This window comes from Wyeomyia smithii, chromosome 2 (assembly GCF_029784165.1).
Source record: "Wyeomyia smithii strain HCP4-BCI-WySm-NY-G18 chromosome 2, ASM2978416v1, whole genome shotgun sequence".
Lineage (NCBI taxonomy): Eukaryota > Metazoa > Arthropoda > Insecta > Diptera > Culicidae > Wyeomyia > Wyeomyia smithii.
In genome coordinates, this window is record NC_073695.1 from 103,770,666 (window position 1) to 103,795,226 (window position 24,561).

General features: G+C 40.1%; 2 protein-coding genes across 2 annotated transcripts; both read right to left on the reverse strand.

Moving 5' to 3' along the window:
- Positions 1-323: 323 nt before the first annotated feature.
- LOC129720897 (uncharacterized) lies at positions 324-19,492 on the reverse strand. Its single transcript, XM_055672787.1, has 6 exons — positions 18,450-19,492; positions 1,884-1,998; positions 1,651-1,818; positions 1,454-1,590; positions 600-1,395; positions 324-539 (listed from the first exon to the last, which is right to left on the reverse strand). The coding sequence occupies exons 1-6, from the start codon at positions 18,519-18,521 to the stop codon at positions 511-513; spliced, it is 1,317 nt and encodes a 438-aa protein (XP_055528762.1). The 5' UTR covers positions 18,522-19,492; the 3' UTR covers positions 324-510.
- A 1,810-nt stretch (positions 19,493-21,302) lies between these two features.
- On the reverse strand, positions 21,303-23,440 carry LOC129720898 (pescadillo homolog). Its single transcript, XM_055672788.1, has 2 exons — positions 23,225-23,440; positions 21,303-23,169 (listed from the first exon to the last, which is right to left on the reverse strand). The coding sequence occupies exons 1-2, from the start codon at positions 23,243-23,245 to the stop codon at positions 21,364-21,366; spliced, it is 1,827 nt and encodes a 608-aa protein (XP_055528763.1). The 5' UTR covers positions 23,246-23,440; the 3' UTR covers positions 21,303-21,363.
- Between the last annotated feature and the right edge of the window lie 1,121 nt (positions 23,441-24,561).

Genomic DNA, 24,561 nt, shown 5'->3' on the forward strand with positions numbered 1-24,561 from the left:
AGTCCATCAAAATAATGACGTGATCAAAGTTACCGCGGAACTACGATTGGTGTAAAAATTTTAGAGCATGTTTAAAAAAAAGCAGAATTGTTGCTAAACTTTTGAAGTAGTGACTATATCTTGCTCAATGCATGCCAGTTCTTATTTTAAAAATATCGAACAATAATGTATTCAGTATATTTTGAAAATATTTGAGATACATTCAGAATAGTGTTCAAAGTAACTCCAGTTTACGGTAATTTAGCAATCCGTTAAGGGAGCCAAATTCAAAAAGGTGCTTGAAGTTGTAACAATAGATAGCAAAAACATACTCAGTATAAAAGTTAATTATATATAATCTTTTTATTTACGCTACGATCGTTTTTCACTCAAGTGCGGTCGTTTAAATTAGCACACACTGCTCTGCAGTGTCAGCCCATGTTAACAATTATTTACAAATCAAATAATACTAACACTTGATATAACAGTTCGGTAATGGCATCTTTGGTTCTACTTCTTTTTATTGCACGATTAATACCTATACTCTGGTCCGCTCCACTCTGGAAACAAAAAAAAATATATTCAGCATGAATCAATTTCCCGTCATACTTGTAACATACTTCCTTCATCACTGGAACGATCGTCTGGAGCTGTTGGTTTGGTCATTGGCGATCTGTACTCTTCGCCGGGGAAATCTTTGTGATCACTAAGGGTAGACGTTGCCCGTCTTGGCACTGGTCCTTGGTCTGGAACACCCCTGAAGTACGACCACGGTAGTTGTCCTCGTACTTCCGTTGGGACATTAGTAGAATTCCGTGGACTTATTTGAGGAGGACCAGCTAGATAGGAGAATGGTTGTGGGTTACCAGGTAAATAAGTGAATCTTTTATCCGTGTACGGATTGATCATCGAATTTGTTCGTAGTGGGCTCGAAGGAGCATTAGGGTAATTATTAGTTTCATGCTCGTGCGGAAGCTCGTGGCCACTCTTTAAGGGCTCTACGGTACGCCGAACATTGACATTAACTGGCGAAATTTCGTTGTATGGTAACTGATCGTTTAGTTGTCTAGATGTATCATCGTATCGTGCGGCCGTAACCGCTAGATTTATGGACGGTGGCCTTGGTTCTTCTCTCATTTCAGCAGTCGAAGGATTCGCCACTATCATAGTTCTGGGTGCTTGGGTAACGTTATTATAGGAAGGAGCTGGTTTGTTTTCATGCCACAAGCGACTTGCAGTTCCGAGCATCACAAAGGCAAAAATCAGGAACATAAACCAAAACAAAACTCCAAAACTAGCAGTTAGCCACAATAGCAACGAAGGCACAACTAGATATATGCTCTCTATCTGCTCGAAATAAGATCGAACAGCCTCCGCGTTTTCAATTTCTAGTAAATCAAGTACGAAGTCCAGGTCCTGCGAAAAAAATATGATTCTAAAATCACATTATTGATAGAAAAAATCAAGAACTTACGAAACTTCCAATAAAATCAATAAGATAAAAGACGAACGTAACCACGCTGAATATTAGCACGAGAAACAGAACAATGATATACGGATAGATTCCAACTGCAATGCAACCACGGCCCATGCAAGGTGTACAAGCTGTTCCTGCAATTGGAACGAATCTATGAAATCTTCAAGTTACACACGAATTTTCTGGATCACTACCTAACATCATGATGGAAGTTATAAACCACAGCCCATACAGAGCCACTCCGATTATGCAGAAAATATATGTCCTATGAGAGGCAGCAGCAACGTCCGGAACGTCAATTCTGATGTCGGTACCAGGGTCTGGCAAGCCCAAGTGTGTTAGATTGATCTCTCCACATGCAGCTGTAAGGCAACTCAAGGCGATAATTGAGAAACAGTTTTATTTAAAAAGAACATTCAAGTCTTACACCGAAGGTAAAACAGGTAAATAGCGTACGCTTCTGGAGACCTAGTCAAATCGACATCGCAGTTGTGTACTAAGATTCCAGAAACAGAGAAAAAGGTGTATGTACCGGCGAATGCCTGCAATGAAACAATGTAAGACAGTTAGTGCAATTTTTAATAAATTATCATGATAAGACAATAAAATAATAATGATTTCATGCATTATTTGGACGAAACTCCTAAAATTTTCAATACAGAGGGGATTCCGGTAACACCTAATCTGGCAAATCTAGGGACAAGCTGGTATTCAAACGCAAGGTATACGGATGTTAGGCATAATATATTAGGCAAGCATAAGTAATGGTGAAACGCTGTTGAACCACCAATGGCTAACTGGCCAACTTCGAGCCACCGCTTCAAAGTATCGAAAGCAGAAGACTCTCGCATTCTTTGTGAAAACGTTATTTTATGTTTGCTTCACCATTGCAAACAAAAAATAACGTTTTCACAGTTGACGCATTAACTATTACCGAGTTTTGTACCTTTGAAAATTCGAAGTGGTAGCTCGAAGTCGGCTTTTTGTGACTTCAACACCGTTTCACCTCCAACATAACGGGCCTGGAACGTGCGTCGAGCTTAGCTCCGGTCCTCACAAGTTCCTATCTCACACTGCCACAAAACATACGCTCACAATAGACGGCCAGCTGAAGCATGGATACAATTGCTTGGTGTATTCTGGTCAATGTTGTCATCCGACAATATCTAAGTGAGAAAGTGCGACGCAATCATTGGCGCGTTAACCATATCAAGGCGGTAGAGGAAATGCTTCGTCAACCTGAGCGTCTGTCCACCAAGATGGTGCCGTTCAAAAAAGAATCCTGGTGCCAGCGTGGGACTCTTAACAGTGCTATCGCGATGGTCCTCCGGCGTCGATTCTGACCTCTATCTCACCAAAGACTTTCGGTTGTCAACAATATCCGCTACCGTCGCCGGCTACGGTATGAACTGGAACGAGTTAAACTCACCGAAGTCGTTACTGAGTATGTCCCAAACTCTATAGCAGCATTGCTGGATGAAGGAAAGCTCATCGAAGTCTTTTTAGAGGACTGCTGGGAAATGTTAAAGCAGCCATTAACAGCGCAATGGAAGATAATATTGGATTCGTTTAGAGGAATCGACGTATCGGCTAGTTCTAGACCAGTCGATACAAACAAAAACGAAGACAGTAGACCTATCTTTTCCGCGAAAAAAATGCCGTCCAAGGCTGAAATGTGAGGAAATGGAGCTGTTGTATCGTTGTGAAGAAACACGTAGACCCTATAAGAAACTAAGCGCCTCCCTCGTGACCTTTGTGCCGCGAGCTGAAATGTGTCGGGACAAAAATCGACAGGTTGAAGTAGCACTACGATGAACACTTGTATGGCCCGGAGGTAGAGGACAAAGACGGTAGGAGAACCGACTTCGTCAGCATAGCGGATGAGGGAGACATACCGCCCCCACGATAAGTAAAACTAATAGCGAATTGCTTTATTTCACGGGGTTAGTGCCATTTTTCGGGTGGAATAAAAAAACGATTTCGATCTACGATCTAAAGCCTTGCGTTGGTGTGCGTGAGACCATGTGCGATGTAAACATAATGCTGTCAAAATACTTTTTCCGTATATCCGTACATTTATCAACTACGTCGATGACAAAATTCGCCACCCGACTCCTGCTTATTCTGGATGGCTTACTGAAAATTTGTTTTTAAAGCACTTTCGAACTCGAAATCGGAATCTAAATCTTAATCCGATTTTATTAGTTCCATACAGTGCCTTAAAATATCAATGTTTATTCATGAGTAGATGAATTGAATTAATCTCAGTGTCAGCACATTTATTCTCTGATGCAATTCAGTAACCTATGTTCATTGCGAAGATGCATGAATATCGTTCCTCATATTAAATGACAGAACAGTGGAATGAATATCAATGGCCTCGTAATGACATTCAAAGAAGCTTCGGCGACTATCAATCCAAGTAGTGCAAATCTGTTCAGAATCTGTACACTGCCCAGTACAGTATAAATAGTCTAATAAGGTTAATTTTGATTTTCACTATTTTGATATGATTTTTATTTTTAACGATCAAAATATCAACACGAGTGTTAAAGTTTGTCTTGTCGGAATTCACCGGTTGTTTGGTATGGCGTCGTACACAAATTACGTAACGCTAAAAATCAAGATTTCAGACCTCCTCCCCCCCTATGTAACAATAGGTAACGTTCGACATGACCCCCCCCCCCTAAAATTACGTAACGCTGATCAGCCTGACCCCCCTCCGAAATTTTCAATTTAGAGAAAACATCACAGTTACGTAACGGTCTCTACTACTCCCCCTCCCCCCTACGTAACAATAAGTAACGCTGATTCAACCCCCCTCCCCCCCTTCATGCGTTACGTAATTTGTGTACGACGCCTATCATGAATATCAACGGTCGCATGGGTAGTATGGTTATCAATATAAAGACGGCTGAAAATCGATGCTTTTGAATTTCATGACAATGAATATTCTCAGCACTGGTTCCATAACAAACACATTTGCTGCAGCAATTATTTCTCGTTTGCGTTTCATGTTTTCACTGCACAGAGCGACGAATCGCATTTTTCTTTTATTTTCAGCATCACCCGCGTGTTTTGACCGTTTTGACAGATACGATGTAATAGTATTGGTGAACCCACTCGCAAAACTCTTTACCGGGCTGTCGTCTGACATCCTTACAACATGCCCAGCCCACCGCAACCTGTCTATCTTAGCGGTGTGGACCAAGATGATGGCTCCCCAAGCAGCTCCTGCAGTTCGTGGTTAATTCGCCTTCTCCACACTCCGTCTAAAACGATAAAAACGGCCCCGGGCTGTTGTGAGCAGTCATGCAGAGGTACCTGGATGACTGTCTCTTTCCGGACAGGTGGAAGCGGCAGAGACTGGTCTTATTGCCGAAGGCTGGAAAACCGCCGGGGGACCCATCGGCATATAGGCCTATCTGCCTGCTGGACACCGCGGGCAGAGTGCTTGAGAGGATCATCCTCAACAGACTGGTGAGGTACACGGAGGTCTGGCAAGTTACCAGTTCGGCTTCCGGAAGGGCAGGTCCACGCTGGATGCAATCTCTTCCGTCATCAAGACGACGGAGGTAGCAATCCAGCACAAGAGAAGGGGAATACGCTACTGCGAAATCGTCACGCTCGACGTGAAGAATGCGTTCAATAGTGCCAGTTGGGACTCCATAGCACTCGCGCTCAGGAGCATCCATGTACCGGTGTCGCTGTACAAGATTCTGGAAAATTATTTCCAGAATCGAGTACTTGTTACGATACGGAGGAGGGTCAGAAGTGCGTCCCAATTACCGCAGGAGTTCCGCAAGGTTCTATCCTGGGTCCGGTGTTGTGGAATGTTATGTATGACGGAGTGTTGAAACTCAAGTTCCCTGTAGGGGTTGTGATCGTCGGCTTTGCAGACGACATAATGCTGGAGGTTTACGGCGAGTCCATCGAGGAGGTCGAGTTGACGGCTGCGCACTGTATACACAAGGTTGAGGACTGGATGCGCTCCAGGAAACTGGAGCTCGCGCATCATAAGACGGAGGTCACGGTTGTGAACAACCGTAAATCGGAGCAACAGACGGTGGTCAGAGTCGGAGACTGCACCATCACCTCGAAGCGATCCCTGAAGCTCTTGGGGGTTATTGTGGACGACAAGCTCACGTTCGGGAGTCACGTCGACTATGCCTGTAAGAGGGCCTCATCGGTTATTGCACCACTATCTCTGATGTCCAATAGCTCAGCGGTTTATGGCAGCAAGCGAAGACTTTTTGCCAGCGTGGTTTCGTCCATACTTAGGTATGGTGGGCCAGTGTGGTCCAGAGCGCTAGGTACTAACAGTTACCGTGGTAAACTGGAAAGTACCTACAAGCTCATGTGCTTGAGAGTTGCGAGTGCGTATCGTACGGTGTCATACGATGCAATCTGTGTCTTGTCCGGCATGATCCGGACAAGGAGGACAGATAGTTTTTCGACCAACGTGACACAAGGGGCATACGAGGTACCAGAAGGTCATTCTCGATGCTCCGCTGGCAGCGGGAATGGTCCAACTCCACAAAAGGCAGATGGACGCACCGACTCATACCGGAGATATCCGGCTGGGTCGGGAGACGACATGGTGAACTTCCACCTGACACAGATCCTATCAGGCCATGGTTGTTTCAGGCAATTTGCACAGGTTCGGACACGCGGGGTCCCCCATGTGTCCCGAGTGCGTGGAGGATGAGGAGACTGCTGAGTATGTCTTCTTCGTATGCCCCCGTTTCGTAAGAGCGAGCAGCGACATGATGGCTGTGAGCGGGCCTGGCACTACTCCGGACAATCTAGTCCGGAGGATGTGCGACGACCCGGACATCTGGAACGCGGTTTGTGCGGCCGCCTCTCAGATTGTCCTGGAGCTGCAACATGTGTGGCGGGTCAACCACCAACACGCCAGTGGTAGCTAATTACCAGTCTCCAGGTAGTTAGCTAGGAGGTTATAAGAGTAAAGAGGGTGCCTCACGCACAAAAGCAACTCCCCGACGTAATACTTAACCGTCGTTCCGGGAAGACCAGGGCTGGAGACTGGAGGGGTTTTAGTGGGTTGGGACAGGGACCAGTAGGTGCCTGGGGGAGTGTAACTATCCCAGCATCTCTACCCTAGTCTCATCCCCACACCCTGAGTTCTCTTCTCAGGTGTCTGTTTGCAGATTTCCCCGCCACCTTTAAAGAAAAAAAAAACACTCCGTTTTCCATCTGCAGTCCACCGAAGATAGTACGCAACACCTTCCGCTCGAAAACCGCAAGCGCGCGTTGGTCCTCCACAAGCATAGTCCATGTCTCATGACCGTAGAGGACTACCGGTCTGATCAGCGTCTTGTAGATGGTTAACTTGGTGCGGCGACGAATTCTACTCGATCGGAATTTCTCTGCTGGTATCGTTGTCGGCAGTTACCAGTGAGCCCAGATACACGAACTCATCAACTACTTCGATTTCATCACCACTAATTTGAACTCGAGGTGGGAGGATAGCACTGTCCTCTCGTGCTCCCCTTCCTTTCATGTACTTCGATGCATTGATGACCAGTCCAATCCGTTTAGCTTCAGCCTTCAGTCCGATGTACGTATCCGCAATCTTCACAAAGGTCCGAGCCACAATGTCGCTATCGTCGGCGAAACCAAACAGTTGAACCGACTTTTGGAATATCGTGCCACTCGTGTTAATCCCCGCTCTACTGATGACACCTTCCAGTGCAATGTTAAACAGTAGGCACGAGAGACCATCACCTCCCCTTAGACCTCTTCGGGTTTCGAAGGGGCTTGAGAGTGCCCCCGAAACTCGAACTACACACATCACTCGCTCCATCGTCGCTTTGACCAACCGCGTCAGTTTGTCCGGAAAAGGCTTTGCTATGCATTGTAGCTGAAAGTTGTGCTTACTACGGACTCTACAAGATGATGAGGTCTGGCAAACTTCGCCCCCGTACCAAGTGCAGCATGTACAAGACGCTCATAAGACTAGTAGAACCACGTCTGCTAAAGACCATCTCCGGCGATGGCGTATGCAAACGAAGAATGAACCACGATCTGGCGCAGCCCAGTATCCAGAAAGACACTAAAGCTGGAAGGGTACAATGGGCGGGACATGTCGTACGAATGCCGGACATCATTTCCGCAAAAGGCCAGCACAAGACGTAGTGGCGCGCAGCGAGCTAGGTGATTTGACCAAGTGGAGATCTCGGAAAAGTAGCCCAAGAGACTGGAGACAAGCTATCATGGCCCGAGTGCGCTGACGTAACATTGTGACGCAGATGAAATCCTGAGGGATGTTTTACCAGGAAAGTAAGTAAATAAGCACAAACACGTTTTGGATAGTTGCAATACAATCGTACCGCCTAAAACGACACGATGATTAGGTAGATTAAAAGACTGGTATGACACCTATTGGAGGATATCGAACATCTTCGGCAGTGGTTTTTTCGGTAGGTTTTTTGTAGTAGTCTCATGCAAAAACCTGTCGAAGAGAACCACTGCTGAAGACGTTTGATACCCTGTATGAAGTCATTTGGTTTAAAAGTTTCCGGAATTGTTATGCTGCTCCATTTACAAATTTATTAGTTGATAGTTATTGTATCAACAAAGAAAGGAATAAGTAAATTAAAAATAAGCTGTGGTCTTCCCGACCAGTAACCTAACTAAATTCTTCATTCCCGTTCCGTACCGAAATAAAATTGAATTTTCAGCCTTTGAATGCTGATTTTTTGAATATAAAAATTGTATTTTTATTCGAAAAGATGAAAATGGAATAAAAAATTTAATATGAAAGAAAAGGATTTAGCTTAAATAAAAATAAATCTGTACTCTTTTTTTTATTCTCGCTCATTTTCCGTCGGTTTAGTTCCGCCACTGTTCTTGTGCCAGTCACCGACGCCCGGGAGGCGACTCCACCCAGGACCCTAACTTACGACCTGTTGAATAACGGACCGGCGCCAACGGCTTTACTTCCTCAGGCGATGGAAGGCGTGATCCCAGAGATTTTTCGCCTCAGAAAATCTCCCGGTGTTGGCTAAGATTGAATTAAGCTAGACCAGTTGGGTTGGTTGTGAGTGGATCACGTCACCCCACACGCTAAATTGGCAGAAACTGTAATCGATACACTCTCGCGAAGTCATCAGATATATTTTGTTCTGATATAACTGACAAAAAGAAATTCGATGTGCTAACCGCAAAAAATCCCCAGTTTTCAAGCGGATATAAGCTTACACATCATTAAAAACCACAATTCTAATCGTTGGCAATCTTCATTTTTATCACACAGCAGAAATTATCGTAATCGAAAAATTATCTTATCGCTAGATCGGAGTAAATATTTTTCCTACGCGTTAGTTTCCTTAAATAGTGAGTATAATAATGAGGAAAGGTTAGGTTGTCGTTCTTTTTCTTCCAGGTTTTAACTGCAAATGTTCAAGTAAGAAGCGTTCTAAAATGTTTATTTATGAAATTTTTATGCGTTAAAGACATCAACGAAGAATATTACAACATTTCATATCTTTTAGAAACACAACTCTGCAATGAGATTTTGAAACTTTTTTGGGTAAAAGGCTGAGGTTCAATATTTACATTGGCTATGACCTGTTACCAATCCGATGTTATACAGAAATGAATTTCAAACCTACTAGTGTGCATATTTCTTCAAACTGTTGACGTAAGACTATGTTAATTAACTTAAATCTATTTAATTGAGTGGCACGATACCATGAATCATTTCTTCACACGTATCATATTTTAAAAGATTCAGTCATGCATGGTGCTGGTTAGACGACTATCCAATTTTAACTTCAATCTTTTAGTTGCTCGTTATCGCTTAGAAAATTGTAACTTGATTACATATAGCCATCAAGCCATTACTCTAGCGATATATTTATGGTTGAGTTGCATTTAAGGCTAGGAAAGTTATGAGTGCCTTCAATTACTTTTTCGTTTTTTGACAGACTTCGCAGTCGGAGTTTTTGTTTATGCCAGTCATTATTCTAGCAAACGATGCCAAGCTAATTGGAACGCACCTCGAGTCCGAGAGATCAATCTTTTTTGACCCAAACGCTTTGAACAATGAGCCATTCCACGTATTTATTTGACTCAGCAAACTGAGTAGTTTCCACATTTTTAGACCCAAAAGTGATTTTTTGAAAGCAGATATGTATTTCAGCATCGACTTTTCCAAAGCATTTCCAATTATCCAACCAAATTACTGTTAGAATCATATCATGTCGTTAGAATGTGATTATTCTGAAAAAAATTGAAGTTGACAAAGTTCTTCGAAACTTATCTTTTAAGTGAAAATTTGTCTTACATATCTCCATCCAAAGTTTGTTGTTGAAAGTTTTAGAATTTTGATTTATTATATAGTTTAGTGTATATTTTCCGATCTTCTTAATTTAAATTCAAAATATCTTGAAAACGGATGCACTTGCGATGTTTTAGAAGACAGCATCCATTCCCTACAATTTCTACAAAGGTTACTGAGTTCAATCAAGTGTATTGTGATGATTTGAATAAAGCTATGGACAAAATGCATACGCTTTTTTAATACGCCAATTTTTAATATAGAGTGTTGAATTTGATCACCTGTCTGTAGAAACACTACATTTTAGGGTAGCGGCTTAGTTCGATATACTGAGTTTATCGAATCAGAACGTGGTTATGGCCTCGGTAATTAAGATAACTAATTCTACTTTTTGGCTTGTACGATTTATTACACAATCACGTCCACAGCTCAGAATTGTAAGTCATTTTGATTTAAAAAAAATGCTAACATTTTCCTCTAGTAAAAATCACCCCTAATCGGTCTAAATGTAATCGATAAACATTTTTGAGCTTTCGTGTTAGTACGGTCATGTTACCCTGCCATATAATGACTGCTCAACAACTGATAACAAATCGGTTAGTCAAATCACACCTCTGTGCCGTTTTTTTAGCAATTTGCCATTGTTTTTCAAAATGAATGAGCTGATAAGAAATTCTTACGTTTCTTCTACAAGAAGAATTTGTAATGGATGCAAAACTAAGATCGAATATATACCTAAGAGATGTTAAGGTTCCCTATGATTTTTTTTAAAATAGACAATGAAAACTTATATGCATAAATATTAGTTATTTTACCAAAAACATCGTCACTGGTTGTTTTTGCATGTACGAAACTAAACTGATAGCTGATTAACTTTACAATCTACAGCTCACACAGCCATAAACCTCTGCACTCTTTTTTGGTTCCGAGGTGAAATAATTTATATGACACCTCAGTATGAGTCACTTCGTGTTATTTAGTCATGAAGATCACCCAGACGTGAAACACCAATCGTCCGTAAAATATGTATAATTTTTAGTTATTCCGACTGAGATATACTGTTTCAAGTTTTTGTGACGTTCAATTGGTTGTCATTTACAAAGACTTACTTTTGTGATGAGCTATCAAGAGGCGAATCGAAATATATTTTTATTGATAACGGCAGTTTTACGCAATTTAAATCGTTGAAACCGGCATCTATTATTTACATAAGAATTAGAAATTTTGACCACCTATAACAGTTCTTAAATACTCAGAAGCTTTTATCTTATAAAGGGAAAGTTCAAGTTAGAGTATACAGCAATACTGTTATGTTAACCTGTTCTGAACAGAATTTCGAAAATGAGTTCACCACCGCTAGATTATCGATAAATAGAGTTTAATTCAACTTGTCGACGGTCCTAATGTTTTTCGGCTCACTGGTGCCTCAGAGTTCATGAATAGTTTCTCGTTCCCAACACATACAATATGCCTTTTGGATATAAATTCGAACTTTAAACTTATTGAGAGCTTTGCCCAGTCTACTACTGATCATCTAAAAATCTTGCATCATAAGCGTTATTATTTGCTAATCATTGCACAATTCGAACAGTTTAACGTAACGATAAATATCATGGACTATTGCTTATATCACTCAAATGGTACGCCATCTCAAAACAACTGCCACTCAATGTTGAACAAGTATTTTGAGCTCTAACTGAGGGTAACTAATTTTCCCTCATTTTGCTGGCTTTTATGAATAATTTGCCATTTAACACAATCTAACAACTTCCAACATAAATGAAAGAAACAAAAAATGGCATCTATTACAATCTATTAAAATGATCTCAATGCCGCGAGTCAAGCGTTAATAAAGCTTCGTGGTAAATTTTTAGAAGACGAATGGTAAATTTTTAGAATAAAATTATAAACAAAGAGAAATACTCCAAGTGAAATGCTAAACTCTTTATACATCAAAAAGTGAATAGCATTTGTTCATACGAATGATAAATTGTTTAATTCATCCGTTACCTTCTGATTGTTTAGTACTAAATTATTTATAACGAATTTCTTCGAGCTTCGTAGCCGCAAGGTTACATAGTCCGCTTTGACAAGCGAATGGTGATAGGTTCGAATCTTAGTAGAACCAAACCATTCGTTCGCAAAAAAGACTTTAAGTATGGGCTTATTCTCAGGCTGTTCCACACAAAATCTTCTTTCCAGATTTTAATAACCTCTCGTCTAAAGCTTCGATAATATCATAGACTATAACACGTTATATGCTTTTAGAGTGATAGCTTGCAGGAGGATATGATAGAATCGATAAGGAAGAAAGTAGGTTACTAAATCTGAATGAGAAGACAAAAAGTACTATAACTTCCCTGCAGACTTAATAACCACTGATCTAAAGCTTCGATAATATCATAGACTATAGCACGTTATATGCTTTTAAAGTGATAGCCTGCAGGAGGATATGATAAGGTCGATAAGGAAGGAAGTAGGTTACTAAGTCTGAAGGAGAAGACAAAAAGCACTATAACACGGAGCAGGTTACTTCTCAATAAGTAGCACTGCAAAATGGTAAAAAAAAAACAGAAATGTGCAAACAGCAAAAATGTCCGGACAATGCCACAAAAGATCAAACAACTACTGGTCGCAGTGGGGTCTACAAAAAAAATAGCGAATTTCATTATTTCACCAGCTCACCTCGTTTCGACCTGGAAGCAACCTAACTGCTATCAAAACCCTTCTTTATTCGCTCGATTTTGACCCAGTATTGACCTAGCGTGCTACCCGGAGCGCACTGTAAAATTTGTCAGTTTCAAATCAACCGCCGCACGTGCTTAGTTCATAAATAATTGTCTAACTTTCTTACTTGCGTCGTAAATCGCCTTGTCGTTTCTTTATTTCTCAACAGAATTACCCTACCGCAGTGGAATAAAGAAATTCGCTATTAGTGACACAACTGAAATAATTAACGCCATGTAAGTTTTTCCGGTAGCAGTCACGATCTTGAAAGATGCATAAGATGTATCTACTCAAATTTCAAATTTTTCTAAGTAGGTTCTATTTTTGCAAAAACTGAAAATCTACCCCGAAACTATATGTAGCTCAAGCTCAAAGTATCGTGACTTGATCTACAGTCACTCTACTATTATGGGTCAGTGTTGTCTGAATGTTCAAAAATAAATATAAAATCTAAAAAATAATCAAGTTCTACTAGCAACGTCGCTAGTCGAGTAAAACTTGGGCTGAGTACAGATCAGCAAAACCACGTCAAGAGGATATTTTTGATGCTGTAGTACTTCAACGCAAAGAGCGATGAAGCCAAAATTTGCTAATTGCACAACAACCAACTGAGTGGTTTATTAAGACCTGGAAAGATTGTGGTCGTTGATGAAAACAACATCCTAAAGAAAGATATTCTTGTCGTTGTCTTTTCAAAATGCTCTAAATACGATAACAACACTCTCAAAACGCTTATTGAAAATCAAAACTATAACCTGAACACTGATGCGTGGAGAATTATGAATCGCTCGATGATTAACAATCTACACAAAAGTACCAAAACCTCGGGTTAACCCAGAACTGTAGTCTCCAGCGGAGGCAGGAATGACAACTTTGGACAGTTTGATAAAACCGATCGTACAATCCCAGTTGAGGCATCAACGGTGCCTCAGAACTCAGGGCCAAACAATATTGGTTCTCCTACTGTCCAAAGCGAGGACTTCAAGTTCCGGAAGAATGGGAACCAAATCAACAATGTCGAAGAAATAAAATTTATGCCCCGCCGAAGGAGCTGGGAGTATCCTATGTAGCAGGTTCTTCTATGAAAAGTGAGTGTTTTGAAGCTTACATGTGAGCAAGTTAAAAACTTGCCTGTTGTTGCTAGACTCCATAAGGCTCTCTCTAAAGATCAGACAAATGGACTCTGCAGTTTAAAAAATGATAACGGTCAGTACACAACACATTTCAAGGAAATACTCAGTGTCATGATGGAAACACACTTCCCAGGCTCGATCCAACTGACCTCAGAAAACGTACCGAACTTCTATATAGTCCAATCTAGCTCAATGATAAGATTAGAGCTCAAGAAGTAGCCGCATAGATTCAAGGTCAAGGTCAAGTCAAGGGTTAAGTAGGCAGTGAATTCCTTAAAGCCTTTCAAATCGCTAGGGCCAGATGAAATTCATCCAGTGTATTCACAAAAAAGCAAGAATACTATTGTTCCCCTTCTGGTAAAGATGTTCAGGGCTGGCATGATACTGAGCTACATTCCAAGTAAATGGAACGAACGAGTTTCAAACCATACAGATCAGTTAGTCTAGCTTCTGTCACTTTGAAAATAATTGAAAAATCATTAATCTACATATCAAATTATCATATTTGAACAGTAGACTATTGAACAAATTCCAGTTTGCCTATCAATCTGGTAAACCAACTGAAACAGCACTTACGTGTTGATTTCAAAACTAGAGTAATCTTTAGATGCTAAAAAAAATCTCACTAGTAGTTTTTCTTGACATTGAGTGAGCATTCTACATTGTCCATGAATCTACAGAGAAAGCCGAAAAAGGTGCTCTTAGGCTCCAAAATTTTGAAACTTATCAGGAAGGCGATCTTAAGTGACATTTGCGAATGCTCAAAGATTTCCAACTGAGCACGTTAGTAATGAAGACTGGCCGGACTCTAGGACTAATGCCAATGTACGAGTAGAAGAAAGGGGAGCTTGTAGCCGCAAGGTTACATAGTCCGCTTTGGCGTTTGACGCTTTGATAGATCGCTTGGTCGTTGGTTCGAATCTTGGTAGAATTAGGCCATTTGGTTGTCAAAGGACTTTAACATGGGTTTATTTCCGAGCTCTACATTACATATTCTTCCTTCAAGCTGAACTCTGCAGTACCCCAGATGACTTTCCTCCTAACAACAATAAGTCCAATAAGTAATAAAACTGGTCTGAGTAACGTCTAATAGTTCTCTACAGGGAATTGTTTTTATGGCCTGGTATTGTTAGGATGCACGGATATTTAATGAAAAAGCAACAACAATATCGCACGCTAGCCAGTTGTGCTAATAGCGGCAGGACCGGCGGTTCATGTGGGTAGTATGGGTAGTAGTACCCACTCGAAAAATATCCATGTGGGTACTTACCCACACGGAACTATCTGACAAAACCCAAAAAAAACGATATCGTTGAGCTAGAGGTTATAAATCTACAGATTTATGTACAGTTGTTAAGTTTCTCAGGGAAAAGGATTATTCATTTAATTGTATCAGTTACGATAGAGAATTTCATTTACGATAGAGTTCTAAATTTCATTTACGATACAGTCCTAAAGTTTTGTTTTCTAGTGAAAATTTCCCATGCCAAATTTGAGCTCAATCAGACTTCGGGAAGTATAGCCTCAAATCGGTCAAAGTTACAGTTCTTTGATCGATGAAAGAAATGTTCGAGCTGGGAGTGTTCCTTGTGTGTTCTGGTAAAGGGTCCATGTCCCTGAAAGTTATTTTTTTTTTAAACATTTTTTCATGAAATAACATCAGATCTCAAAATTTCATGCATTTCTAAGAGATTTGCTATCAAAAAAATAATTCGCTTTCGAAAACTTCAAGAACTATTCTTGTGCAATTTTAGGCTGGTCAAAAATGTAAGACTTTCACGACTGTAAGTGAAACCTTATCAGAAGTTCGATTAAGCTTTAATTTTGGGTAGAGACTTTTTTCGAGAAGATAAAACTGTTTAGCCCTAAAGTTAATTGAAAAAATGCTTAAAAAATGCCGATTTTTCATGGGTTTACCTTTACACGCACTGGCGAATCAACCCATGCAGCATCAATCGTAGTAACCCATGAGAAAAAATTGACTCGAACTCTAACCGTAATGGCGAAAACAGTGACGCTACTCTGCTCAGAAGTATGCGCGATCAAAGAACGTTGAACGCATGTTTTCGTTCTCCATGGCGAATGTTTCGGTGAATTCCCGGTAAGTTCGTTGAAAAGAATTGTCTGTCTTAGTTTTTTGCTATCACCATCCGAATTTTTATTTTTTTTTTATTTTTTTTTTATTGCAAACATTACTACTGAACAAAATTTGAAAATCTAATTTCTCTTAAACATTCCATTGGCATCCATTGTTGATGCACTGTCAAATTTTCGTAAAATTATGTTCAGGTATCAGTAGGTCGCCCTAAAATGGCTCTAAAATGTGTGAATCTTCAGGCGCTTGGGTTACTGGACCAGGAATCAATATATCAATTCCAATGGGACAGTTATTCACAGTTTTTCAAGCTAAAATAATGCTTCATTTTAACATGTATGAAAATTTGCTTGGCTAGGAAATATAGGTATGGCAATATTTGTATGTTCTAAGATAGTCAAGCAGCCTGCAATGCATACACATGTCAATCGAAGTTGGCATGGGATTGGATTGTTACTCTATACTGGGTGCCTGATCACTGTCGTATAGAAGGAAATAAAAAAGCCGATCTCTTAGCAAGAATTGTTTCTGCAACTATATTCGTCGGGTCGAAGCCATTCTGTGAGGTATCATCATCTTGTTTGAAATCTGAGCTCAGATGCTGGGAATTAATGATTATTGACGACAACTAGAGGGTTTCTTTCACTTGTCCAGACTTGTGATGTGGTTGCTTCACGAAGTTAATTCAATGTTAGTTGCTGAGAACCGAAGAATCACCGACAACTACGATATGATATAGGGTATCGGACGGCTTCGGCAGTGATTTTCTTCGGCAGGTTTCTGCATAAGATTGCCTCAGGACTGCCTACGTTAAATATGTTGGAAAAATTTGCAAAAAATGAGTGAGTGCCTTACTACATTGTGACAATCTTGAATTAATTATTCCGTACAACTATTCCAGGCATTATTTTATTTACAACGCCCGGATTATTAAGATACTGCTTTTGGAAAATGCGATAAGCATGACATTGAGTATTTTGTCGCTCCTAGTTTTTTTACGCGGGTTTTTTTAAGGCGGCTATTTTTACGCGGATTCCGGAATTTATGCGGTATTTTTTTCTTACGTGGATTCCGGAATTTCTTTACTCGGGTTCCGGAATTTACGCTTTTTTTTACACGGATTCCGGAATTTACGCGGCACGTATCTTCCTCGTAAAAAGCGACTTTAGTGTATATTGAATTTATCAACTGCGTTTGAAAGTGTCTATTGCCGACACATACAGCTATACAAATAAACAATTGTCTGTTGAAAATGCTAAATATTCTCTAGGTGAATAGAGACACTTTTGTAAGCGTGTAAATCCAACCCTTGGTGCTACATTCCGATTCGGAACTAGACCTTTTGCTTATTATACACAGACTTCGCAGCTAACTGTTCAATGTACAGGACAGGACAATTGCGGGGCTAGGCGCTTGGATTCCACTGACACTAGCAGTCTCTCCCGAACCAAGACTCGAACATACGACGACTAGCTTTCTAGGCCAGCATCGTACCTCGAGACCAACTTGAAAGTTCTAAAAAAAGCAAAGCCTTGGTGCTACATTCCGATTCGGAACTAGACCTTCTGTTTATTTATACACAGACTTCGCAGCCGACTATTTAGTGTACAGGACAATTGCGGGGCTAGGCGCTACGATCCTACTGACACAAACAGTCTCTCCCGAGACAAGACTCGAACCTACGACGACTGGCTTGTTAGGCCAGCATCGTACCTCGAGACCATCTGGAGATACTTGAAAGTTCTATATGATGTAAAAACGATCGCTTGTTTTGTTCTGCAAATTTTAATAACAGTATTCCAAAAGATAAAAAGGTGATTTCGTTATACACGCTAAATTTGCTTGTTTTTTCAAAACAGTTCAACCGATTTGGAGAGTATCTTAGTAGTAAGGTTTTCCGCTTTGACAAGCGGGTAGTCGTGGGATCGAAATTTAGTAGAACCACGCTTTTCGGTGTCAAATGACTTTTAAGCATTTCCGCTTACCATAAAACCTTTCCTTCACGATACATTCTACAATAATCTAAAAGTTTTATCTTGACAAATCAAGCCTCACTGAACAGAGGAACATAATTAGTCCTCTCTTGTGAATTTAACTGGCGGCTGGAATATGATCGATATACATACTGCCGCCCATAGCAATTTTCAGCAAGCCGAGAAAATCGTGCTTTTATATAATTCCATACCATTGCTTCGAGAAGTTTTCCAGAACAAAGTTGTTGAGTTCATCTATGGTTACAAAGTTAGCTACCATTGCCGTTTAAAAACTCAATTTTGGTGAAAATGCAAATGGGACGGACTTGCTATGCGCGGCAGATAGTGAAGCCAAAAGCTTAAAAGAAAGAGTCGGAACATATACACAAGCACGGATGAAACAACAATGAGTATATCCCCCTCACAGTTTTATATCGCTGAATAGGAAGTGTGGAATACAGCAAACACCCTGGGTTATTTTACGATGAATTAAAAGGTTCTGCTAAAATTTTCGTTTAAAACTCATTATGGGTATTCATGTCGAGCTCGTAAACAAATACCCAGCCGTAAAAATACTCACCTCCATTGACGAGTAATGGAAGATACACAGTTTACGGCTGGGTATTCGTATACGAGCTCGATGTGAAGACCCCTATTCTATTTCTTTCTAGTCAATAGTATTTTTTACAGTTTTTTCACCGATCATTTAGTAGAAAGTCCAGTATATCATTCGATTCAATTCGAGAGCTCTGCTACTCACCATTGACACTACCGCGACGAAAAGGATTGTAGCCCTCGGGCCCATCCCACATAGCGTACAATTGAAAGCCATAATGTTACATGCGCTTCCGTTCGAACCTATGCAAAAAACTGTAAGTTGTATGCTTTTCCGTTATTCAACACCGTTTATCACTTCACGATTTGCCAACTTCCGTTCGATTAATCATTGACAAATCCGCAAACGCGCACTTTCTCATTCTCCGACCACTGACGACTATTCCACCCTCGTTCAATTCGGAATTATTGTCGAAAAATGGCATATAAAACAATTCAAAATAATATCAGCACCTGCAGGCAGGCGATACACATACACACGCGAAGGTCAGGTCCCCCAGATGATTAGAGTAAGAATTGATACCTCATTCCACCAAGTCGCAATCAATCTGCGTATTTTTGCCTTGTTCACTGAACGATATCACTGACAGCTGCGACACGATAGCAGCAGTCTATCTTCCCCACCGCGTCCTCTGGATGCGAAGTTTCTATCCTCTTCATAGACGATGACTAATGGCCGCCGTTGCTCGGCATGGTTTACAGTAATCCCGCCATAAGATTACGCCGTGTTATCCTGAGCGAGAACCATGTTTTTTTTTTATAAAACGAATCACTCAAATCACTACCGGCGGTAATGTACATATCTATCGAAGAAGACGTTCGGTCATTTTCACCGCTGCTTCTACCGCGCGGTTCGTGTAAAACTGTCGCGTACGCGTGAAGTACCCCTGCAAATGCGAATGCGACCACAAGTGTATACATATGATTTGTTCCGTTGTGTTTGCTTCACCAGGTAACAGATATCTTCACCCATCTGTTTGCATATTTACCCTTTCCGCTCCACTACTGGAGGCCGCAAGTCATGTTGCACAGTCAGTTTGGATAATTTGATACACCCCGTTGTCGTCGTTCCCGTTTCCCGGTTCCAGTCTAAGGTTTGCCAGCGCGACCGTGCTTCACGTACGTACTTATGTGGACATCCGCACTGTAGTTGTTGTTCGGTTAACCCGTGCCTTTACACTATCCAAACTCGCTCGGAAGTGTTTTAGCGCGACCGGGTATAAGCGAGCGGCAATTGGTTGTACATGTATCGTCGTCGCTATCACCATAAGTGAGATCCAATGCATTTCTTCTCCGCCGGTTCACCCCCGGGTCGTCTTATAGGCGAGAAATGCCTCTTCCTTGACCACAATCAACCAGCTTGAAAGCGTGTTGAACGTGCGACAGCGCCGAATGCTATTGGCTAGTGTACCTTTGTACCCGAATGGTGGCAGGTAACATAAGCATGATTGGTTCGAAATGGCCCTACAATGGGCTATTTTTAAATGTTTTATTACATTTATATTATTTATATAAGTCTTTGTCAGATGAATGTAATTGTACAAATAAATTAGTCAAATAAGTTTATATTTTTTTCAAGTTTCTTAGAATATTAGCAATTTGAAATTTGAGAAGCAATTTCACGTATCATATGAAAAATATACAAAAACATGTTAGTTCCAATTAGTCTGATAATCTATCTTTTATACGTCTACCGAATTGATGTAAAATGTAGTATTGTAAGACATTGCAACACTATTTTCAAGAATTTATCAGCTCATTCTGAAGATCTAAAGATTTATTGAGGTAAACCAGGCTTCAAAGCATAAATCCTGCTCAAGCACAGCCATTCATTGCAACGGAAACTGACGAATCATCCAAAGCACAACTACAAAAAAACTCAGTTTTCGTATATTTTCTACTTCGGGTTACAGCAACTGAAGCGGCCTGACTAACTAATTCACGTTTTGTGAAATCTCCAGCCTAGTGTCAGTTATTTTGAGCACGCTTGAACATCGTAGTTGTGGTTGGTACTGTGCAATACATACAACCAAGAGTACCACCAAAAGCGAGAGTGACTACCACCGAGAGATTCAAGTGCAGTGCTGGTGTGTCTCACAGGCCGCTCTGCTGATGGCTGAACGTGTCGCTATCCAATGATTGAATATGATACACCAATTCGAATTTCCGATTAATTTTACTCACATGTGCGAAGTAACAAAACAATAAATTAATTCAATTACCCGTCAAAGAAGAGAATTAAAATAGTAAATTAAATTTTCTATTGGAGATCTTCTCCTAGTCACATCAAGTTTCACATAAATTCACGTTCAGGAAAGCGCGGCCAGCCTTCCCTCGTGTACATACTTGATCACAAGCAAAAAGCGTATGTCGTTTGTTAAGCGATAAGATAGCGAAAAAAAAAATCAATTTTGTATTATGCTGATAAGTACGTACCTAAACTGACTTAGACAGCATTGCGGGTTAGAAATGCCCATGTTTCGTGTATAAATCACGATTTCCATCTATCTAAACTAGGTTAAGGATAAAGGATTAAAAAGACTAAAGGTTGAAAGTTTGTAAGTTGTCATCAGTTAATACCACTATATCAGCTAACGATCAAAAATTTGTTGAACAATATTATAGCACTAAATATTTTCTGCAGCGCGGAAATAAATTGATTGTTCAAAATAACAGAAAACGGAAGAAACTGGGATTCTAGAAAATATTTTCTATGCTATTTTTGTGGGTTTAATGTCTTGAAACCAAAACAACCGGGAATTAAAATATTATTGAAATTCTATTAGTTTAGGTTGGACAGAAGTGTACATAAAAATCACGCGAGAGATTTCGTCTACTGGGAAAAATTTGGTAAATCATCAATCATAGTTACAAACAAAAGAAGCACAAGTAGAAGTTAAGTAAAAGAGAAATGCACTATTTCGAATCACGTACTACTTGTTTTGCATCACTGCATAAAAAGAATACCCTCGAAAAAAATCTGCTGGAAAACTCACAATATTTTTAACATATTATTTATTCATATAATACGAATAAGTGATAAAACTTATGCATGACCTCTATTTGGCCAAAATATTTTTTCTCTCTGTCTTCCGCTTTTCCGTCTGTGCCAGTCGTTTTTGTTTGTCGATCTGCTGTCGCTTTTCCTTCAGAAGGTTCGCTTCCTTGGTTGCCTTCTTCTGTTTGTCCATCATCTTGCGGTAAAGCTTCTTGTGTCGGGACTTGACCATTTTCGCTCGCAACGCTTCCTCCTGTTTGGTTAACTGTTTCTGTTCTTTTGGATTTTCTTTGAAAATCTTTCCGCTTACCACGGCCATCTTTTTCTTTTTCTCCTTCCTTTTAGTATCTTCCTCGCCTGAATGTTCCTCATCTTTTTTGGACTTGTCCTCTGCTTTATCGCTGGAGGTATAAACTTCTGAATTTTCTTCTCGGAATGCTTTTTCCAAAGCATAATCAAGCTGAACCTGCTTCCGAGCGGTTTCTTCCTCTAAACGGTGCTGATCTGTATTATCATCTTCGTCATCAGATATTCCATCCTCGCGGTCTTGCTTCTCAAATTCGTTACCCTCCTGCAAGGAGGCTTCCTCCGGTGGAACATATATTGAATCATTATGGAACGGTGACAGATGTGGCGGCAGAACTGCCCCAACAAAGTACTTGTTTGTTGGCAAAAGCTTTCTCTGATTAACACTATCAAAAATCCACTGCGGTTGCACGTAGTCCCGAGAAATGTACTGCTGGCTAAGACTTGGTCGATCTATAATTTGATGGGTGATGGTTTCATCTGTTTCATCAAAAGTAGCGCCCACAAAGAGATTTCTATCCCAGGAAACTCGGCCCCCGAAGCAACGAATAATAAATACAAGTGGCTCACGAGGTACCTCTCGATTGATGAAAAACTTCAATCCTTTGAAAAGAGTCTTAAGTTTGTTCAAACTTAGCGCTTCCTCCTGAATCTTTCTTGCCTGATCAGAGTCTTTATCACCTTCCAACAACTGTAAATCTATTGCCTCGTCTTCTTCGTCTACAGTTCCACTATCCGATCGCAACAAATCCATGTTCAAAGCAGCGATTCGTTCCGAAACAAATGTATCTTCATTTGTTTGACTATTTTTAGAATCTAGCGAAACAGAAAATGTCGGTGGATAGACTAAATTCAGTGTATTGTAAAGTCTGAAATTAACAAAACCAGCCATCACAACAAAGAAGTCGGCAAATGAACGCATTATTTTGAAGTCTACATATTCTTTTCTTTGTGGCTGGAAGGGAAAATAATGAGGAACAATCCAGGTGACCAGTTCCCCTTTAATATCCGCCTGGAAGTAGTAACCCTTAATTGATACAAACACCTTTCTTAGGGCTTTAGCTGCAATCACATAATGCATAAACTCAATTGTTAATCGCCTTGCTAACGAAGTAAGATCCCTAGTAATGACCTTCGTTGCAGGGAATGTACTGAATAAAAACAGCAATGTCATACAATCATCCAGTTCCTTAATCGCATCCATGAAAGTTGGAAATCGCTCCTTGACAATGTGATCCAGCTTTATCTCCGGGTAATTTGCCATCCGGACATTTTTCAGCAGATTATTTCCTTTCGCACGTGCGTGTGCTATTCGTCGGTTGAAAATTTTTCTTTCTCGAAGCGTCCATACAATGGGCTCATGCAGAAGGAACGTTATATCTTTTTTGTGGAAGAGAATCTTTATATCGGTACTGCCGCGTTGGGCAATAACTCGATGTTTTGGTTCGCGGGGATAAATTCCTTTCAAAATACATAACCGACGGAAGTCCTGCATTGAAAGTTGCAATTTGCGCATTGCTGCCTTCCGTGTCATGTACTGAGCACCCTCGCCGGATTGATACTATAAAAAAAGAATTTGTAAACATAACCTTCAAACTGAAGAATGGTGGTTTTACCTTGTGATTACGTTTCACCATCCTGCTTAAATATGAATTAACAAAGTATTAAAACTTATTACAGTCTGCTACTCACGAGCACTTTTAAGACAGAAAAAGAAAAAAAATTCACGAAAAAGCAATTTTCTCTGAAGCAAAACTGCTTAACAACATGCCCCAACGGAGCTGTGGATGAAAAGAAATGTTATGAATTATATGACACTCTAGGAAGCACGTTGTTTTCGCAGTTTGTTCTGTTTTTCACGTTTTTCTGCTTTGTTATGATTTTCAACTTCGCTTTGGCTGATCGAGATGCGAGCCAACATATTACTAGAGCTAATTTTCAAAACGTCCTAGTGGTCCGAGTGCTGGTTCCAATTCAAGACAACTTCGTGATAAGTACACTCTAAGAAAATTTAACCAAGTGAACAACGAAAAACAACGTAAATTTACGTAAACCTGGATGTTTATACTGACTTAGGTAAATAATACGCATAAAAATAGGAAAAAAAACAACGCATTGTTCTGGTAAAGTTACTTTACGGTGTATATAGTAGTTAGGTTATACTCAAATTTGGGTGATTTTAAATCATACATGATTAATTTTACCTAAAAGTGAGTGAAAATGTTTGACGGCTCCATTTCGATTGTTGCATCAGATGAAAAAATACAGCATCACGTTTTGTTTAGTGTTTCAGTCAAAATATTTGGATATTTCATAATAAAATTACGTAAATATAGTCAATTGCGAGAAACAATGGAGCGGGAGGCAGAGATTCAACACAATCAATTTGTTGGTGAGTAAAATGTTAAAAACATATATTTTATCAATAAAAAATCATTATTTAGCTATGTTTACCTCGTAAGCGTAACACCTAGGAATGCAATAGTTTAACAAATACTCAATGATGTTATTGATTTCAGTCAACTAGTATTGCAAGAAAAATTTTGGCTACTCGAAAATTATTTCGTTGCCGAAAGTTTGTTTTCATTGTTACAAGCAGCATGAAAATTATTCTGCTGAAGGTATTATACAAATGGTAACCGATTATGACTTGAGGGAGAGCGAAAATTTAACAACGTTTAGTAAGGCTGACCAGATTTTCTCGACAAAGTAATACAATAATACAAAGTATATCTGAAAAAAATTTTGCAAAGCGTGATTTTTGTAAATAAGGTCGTGAAATTTTTCAAATGGAAAATCGAGCTTTGACCTAACAGTTATCATCGCTCTCACGGTCGGTCTGAACGGTACTGCTCCGTTCTAAACAGTACGTCTGGTCAGCTTACGTTTAGCACAGACTAACAGACGTAACACTGGAACTTAGCTCCATCGCCACAAAAAACGATCATTTCAA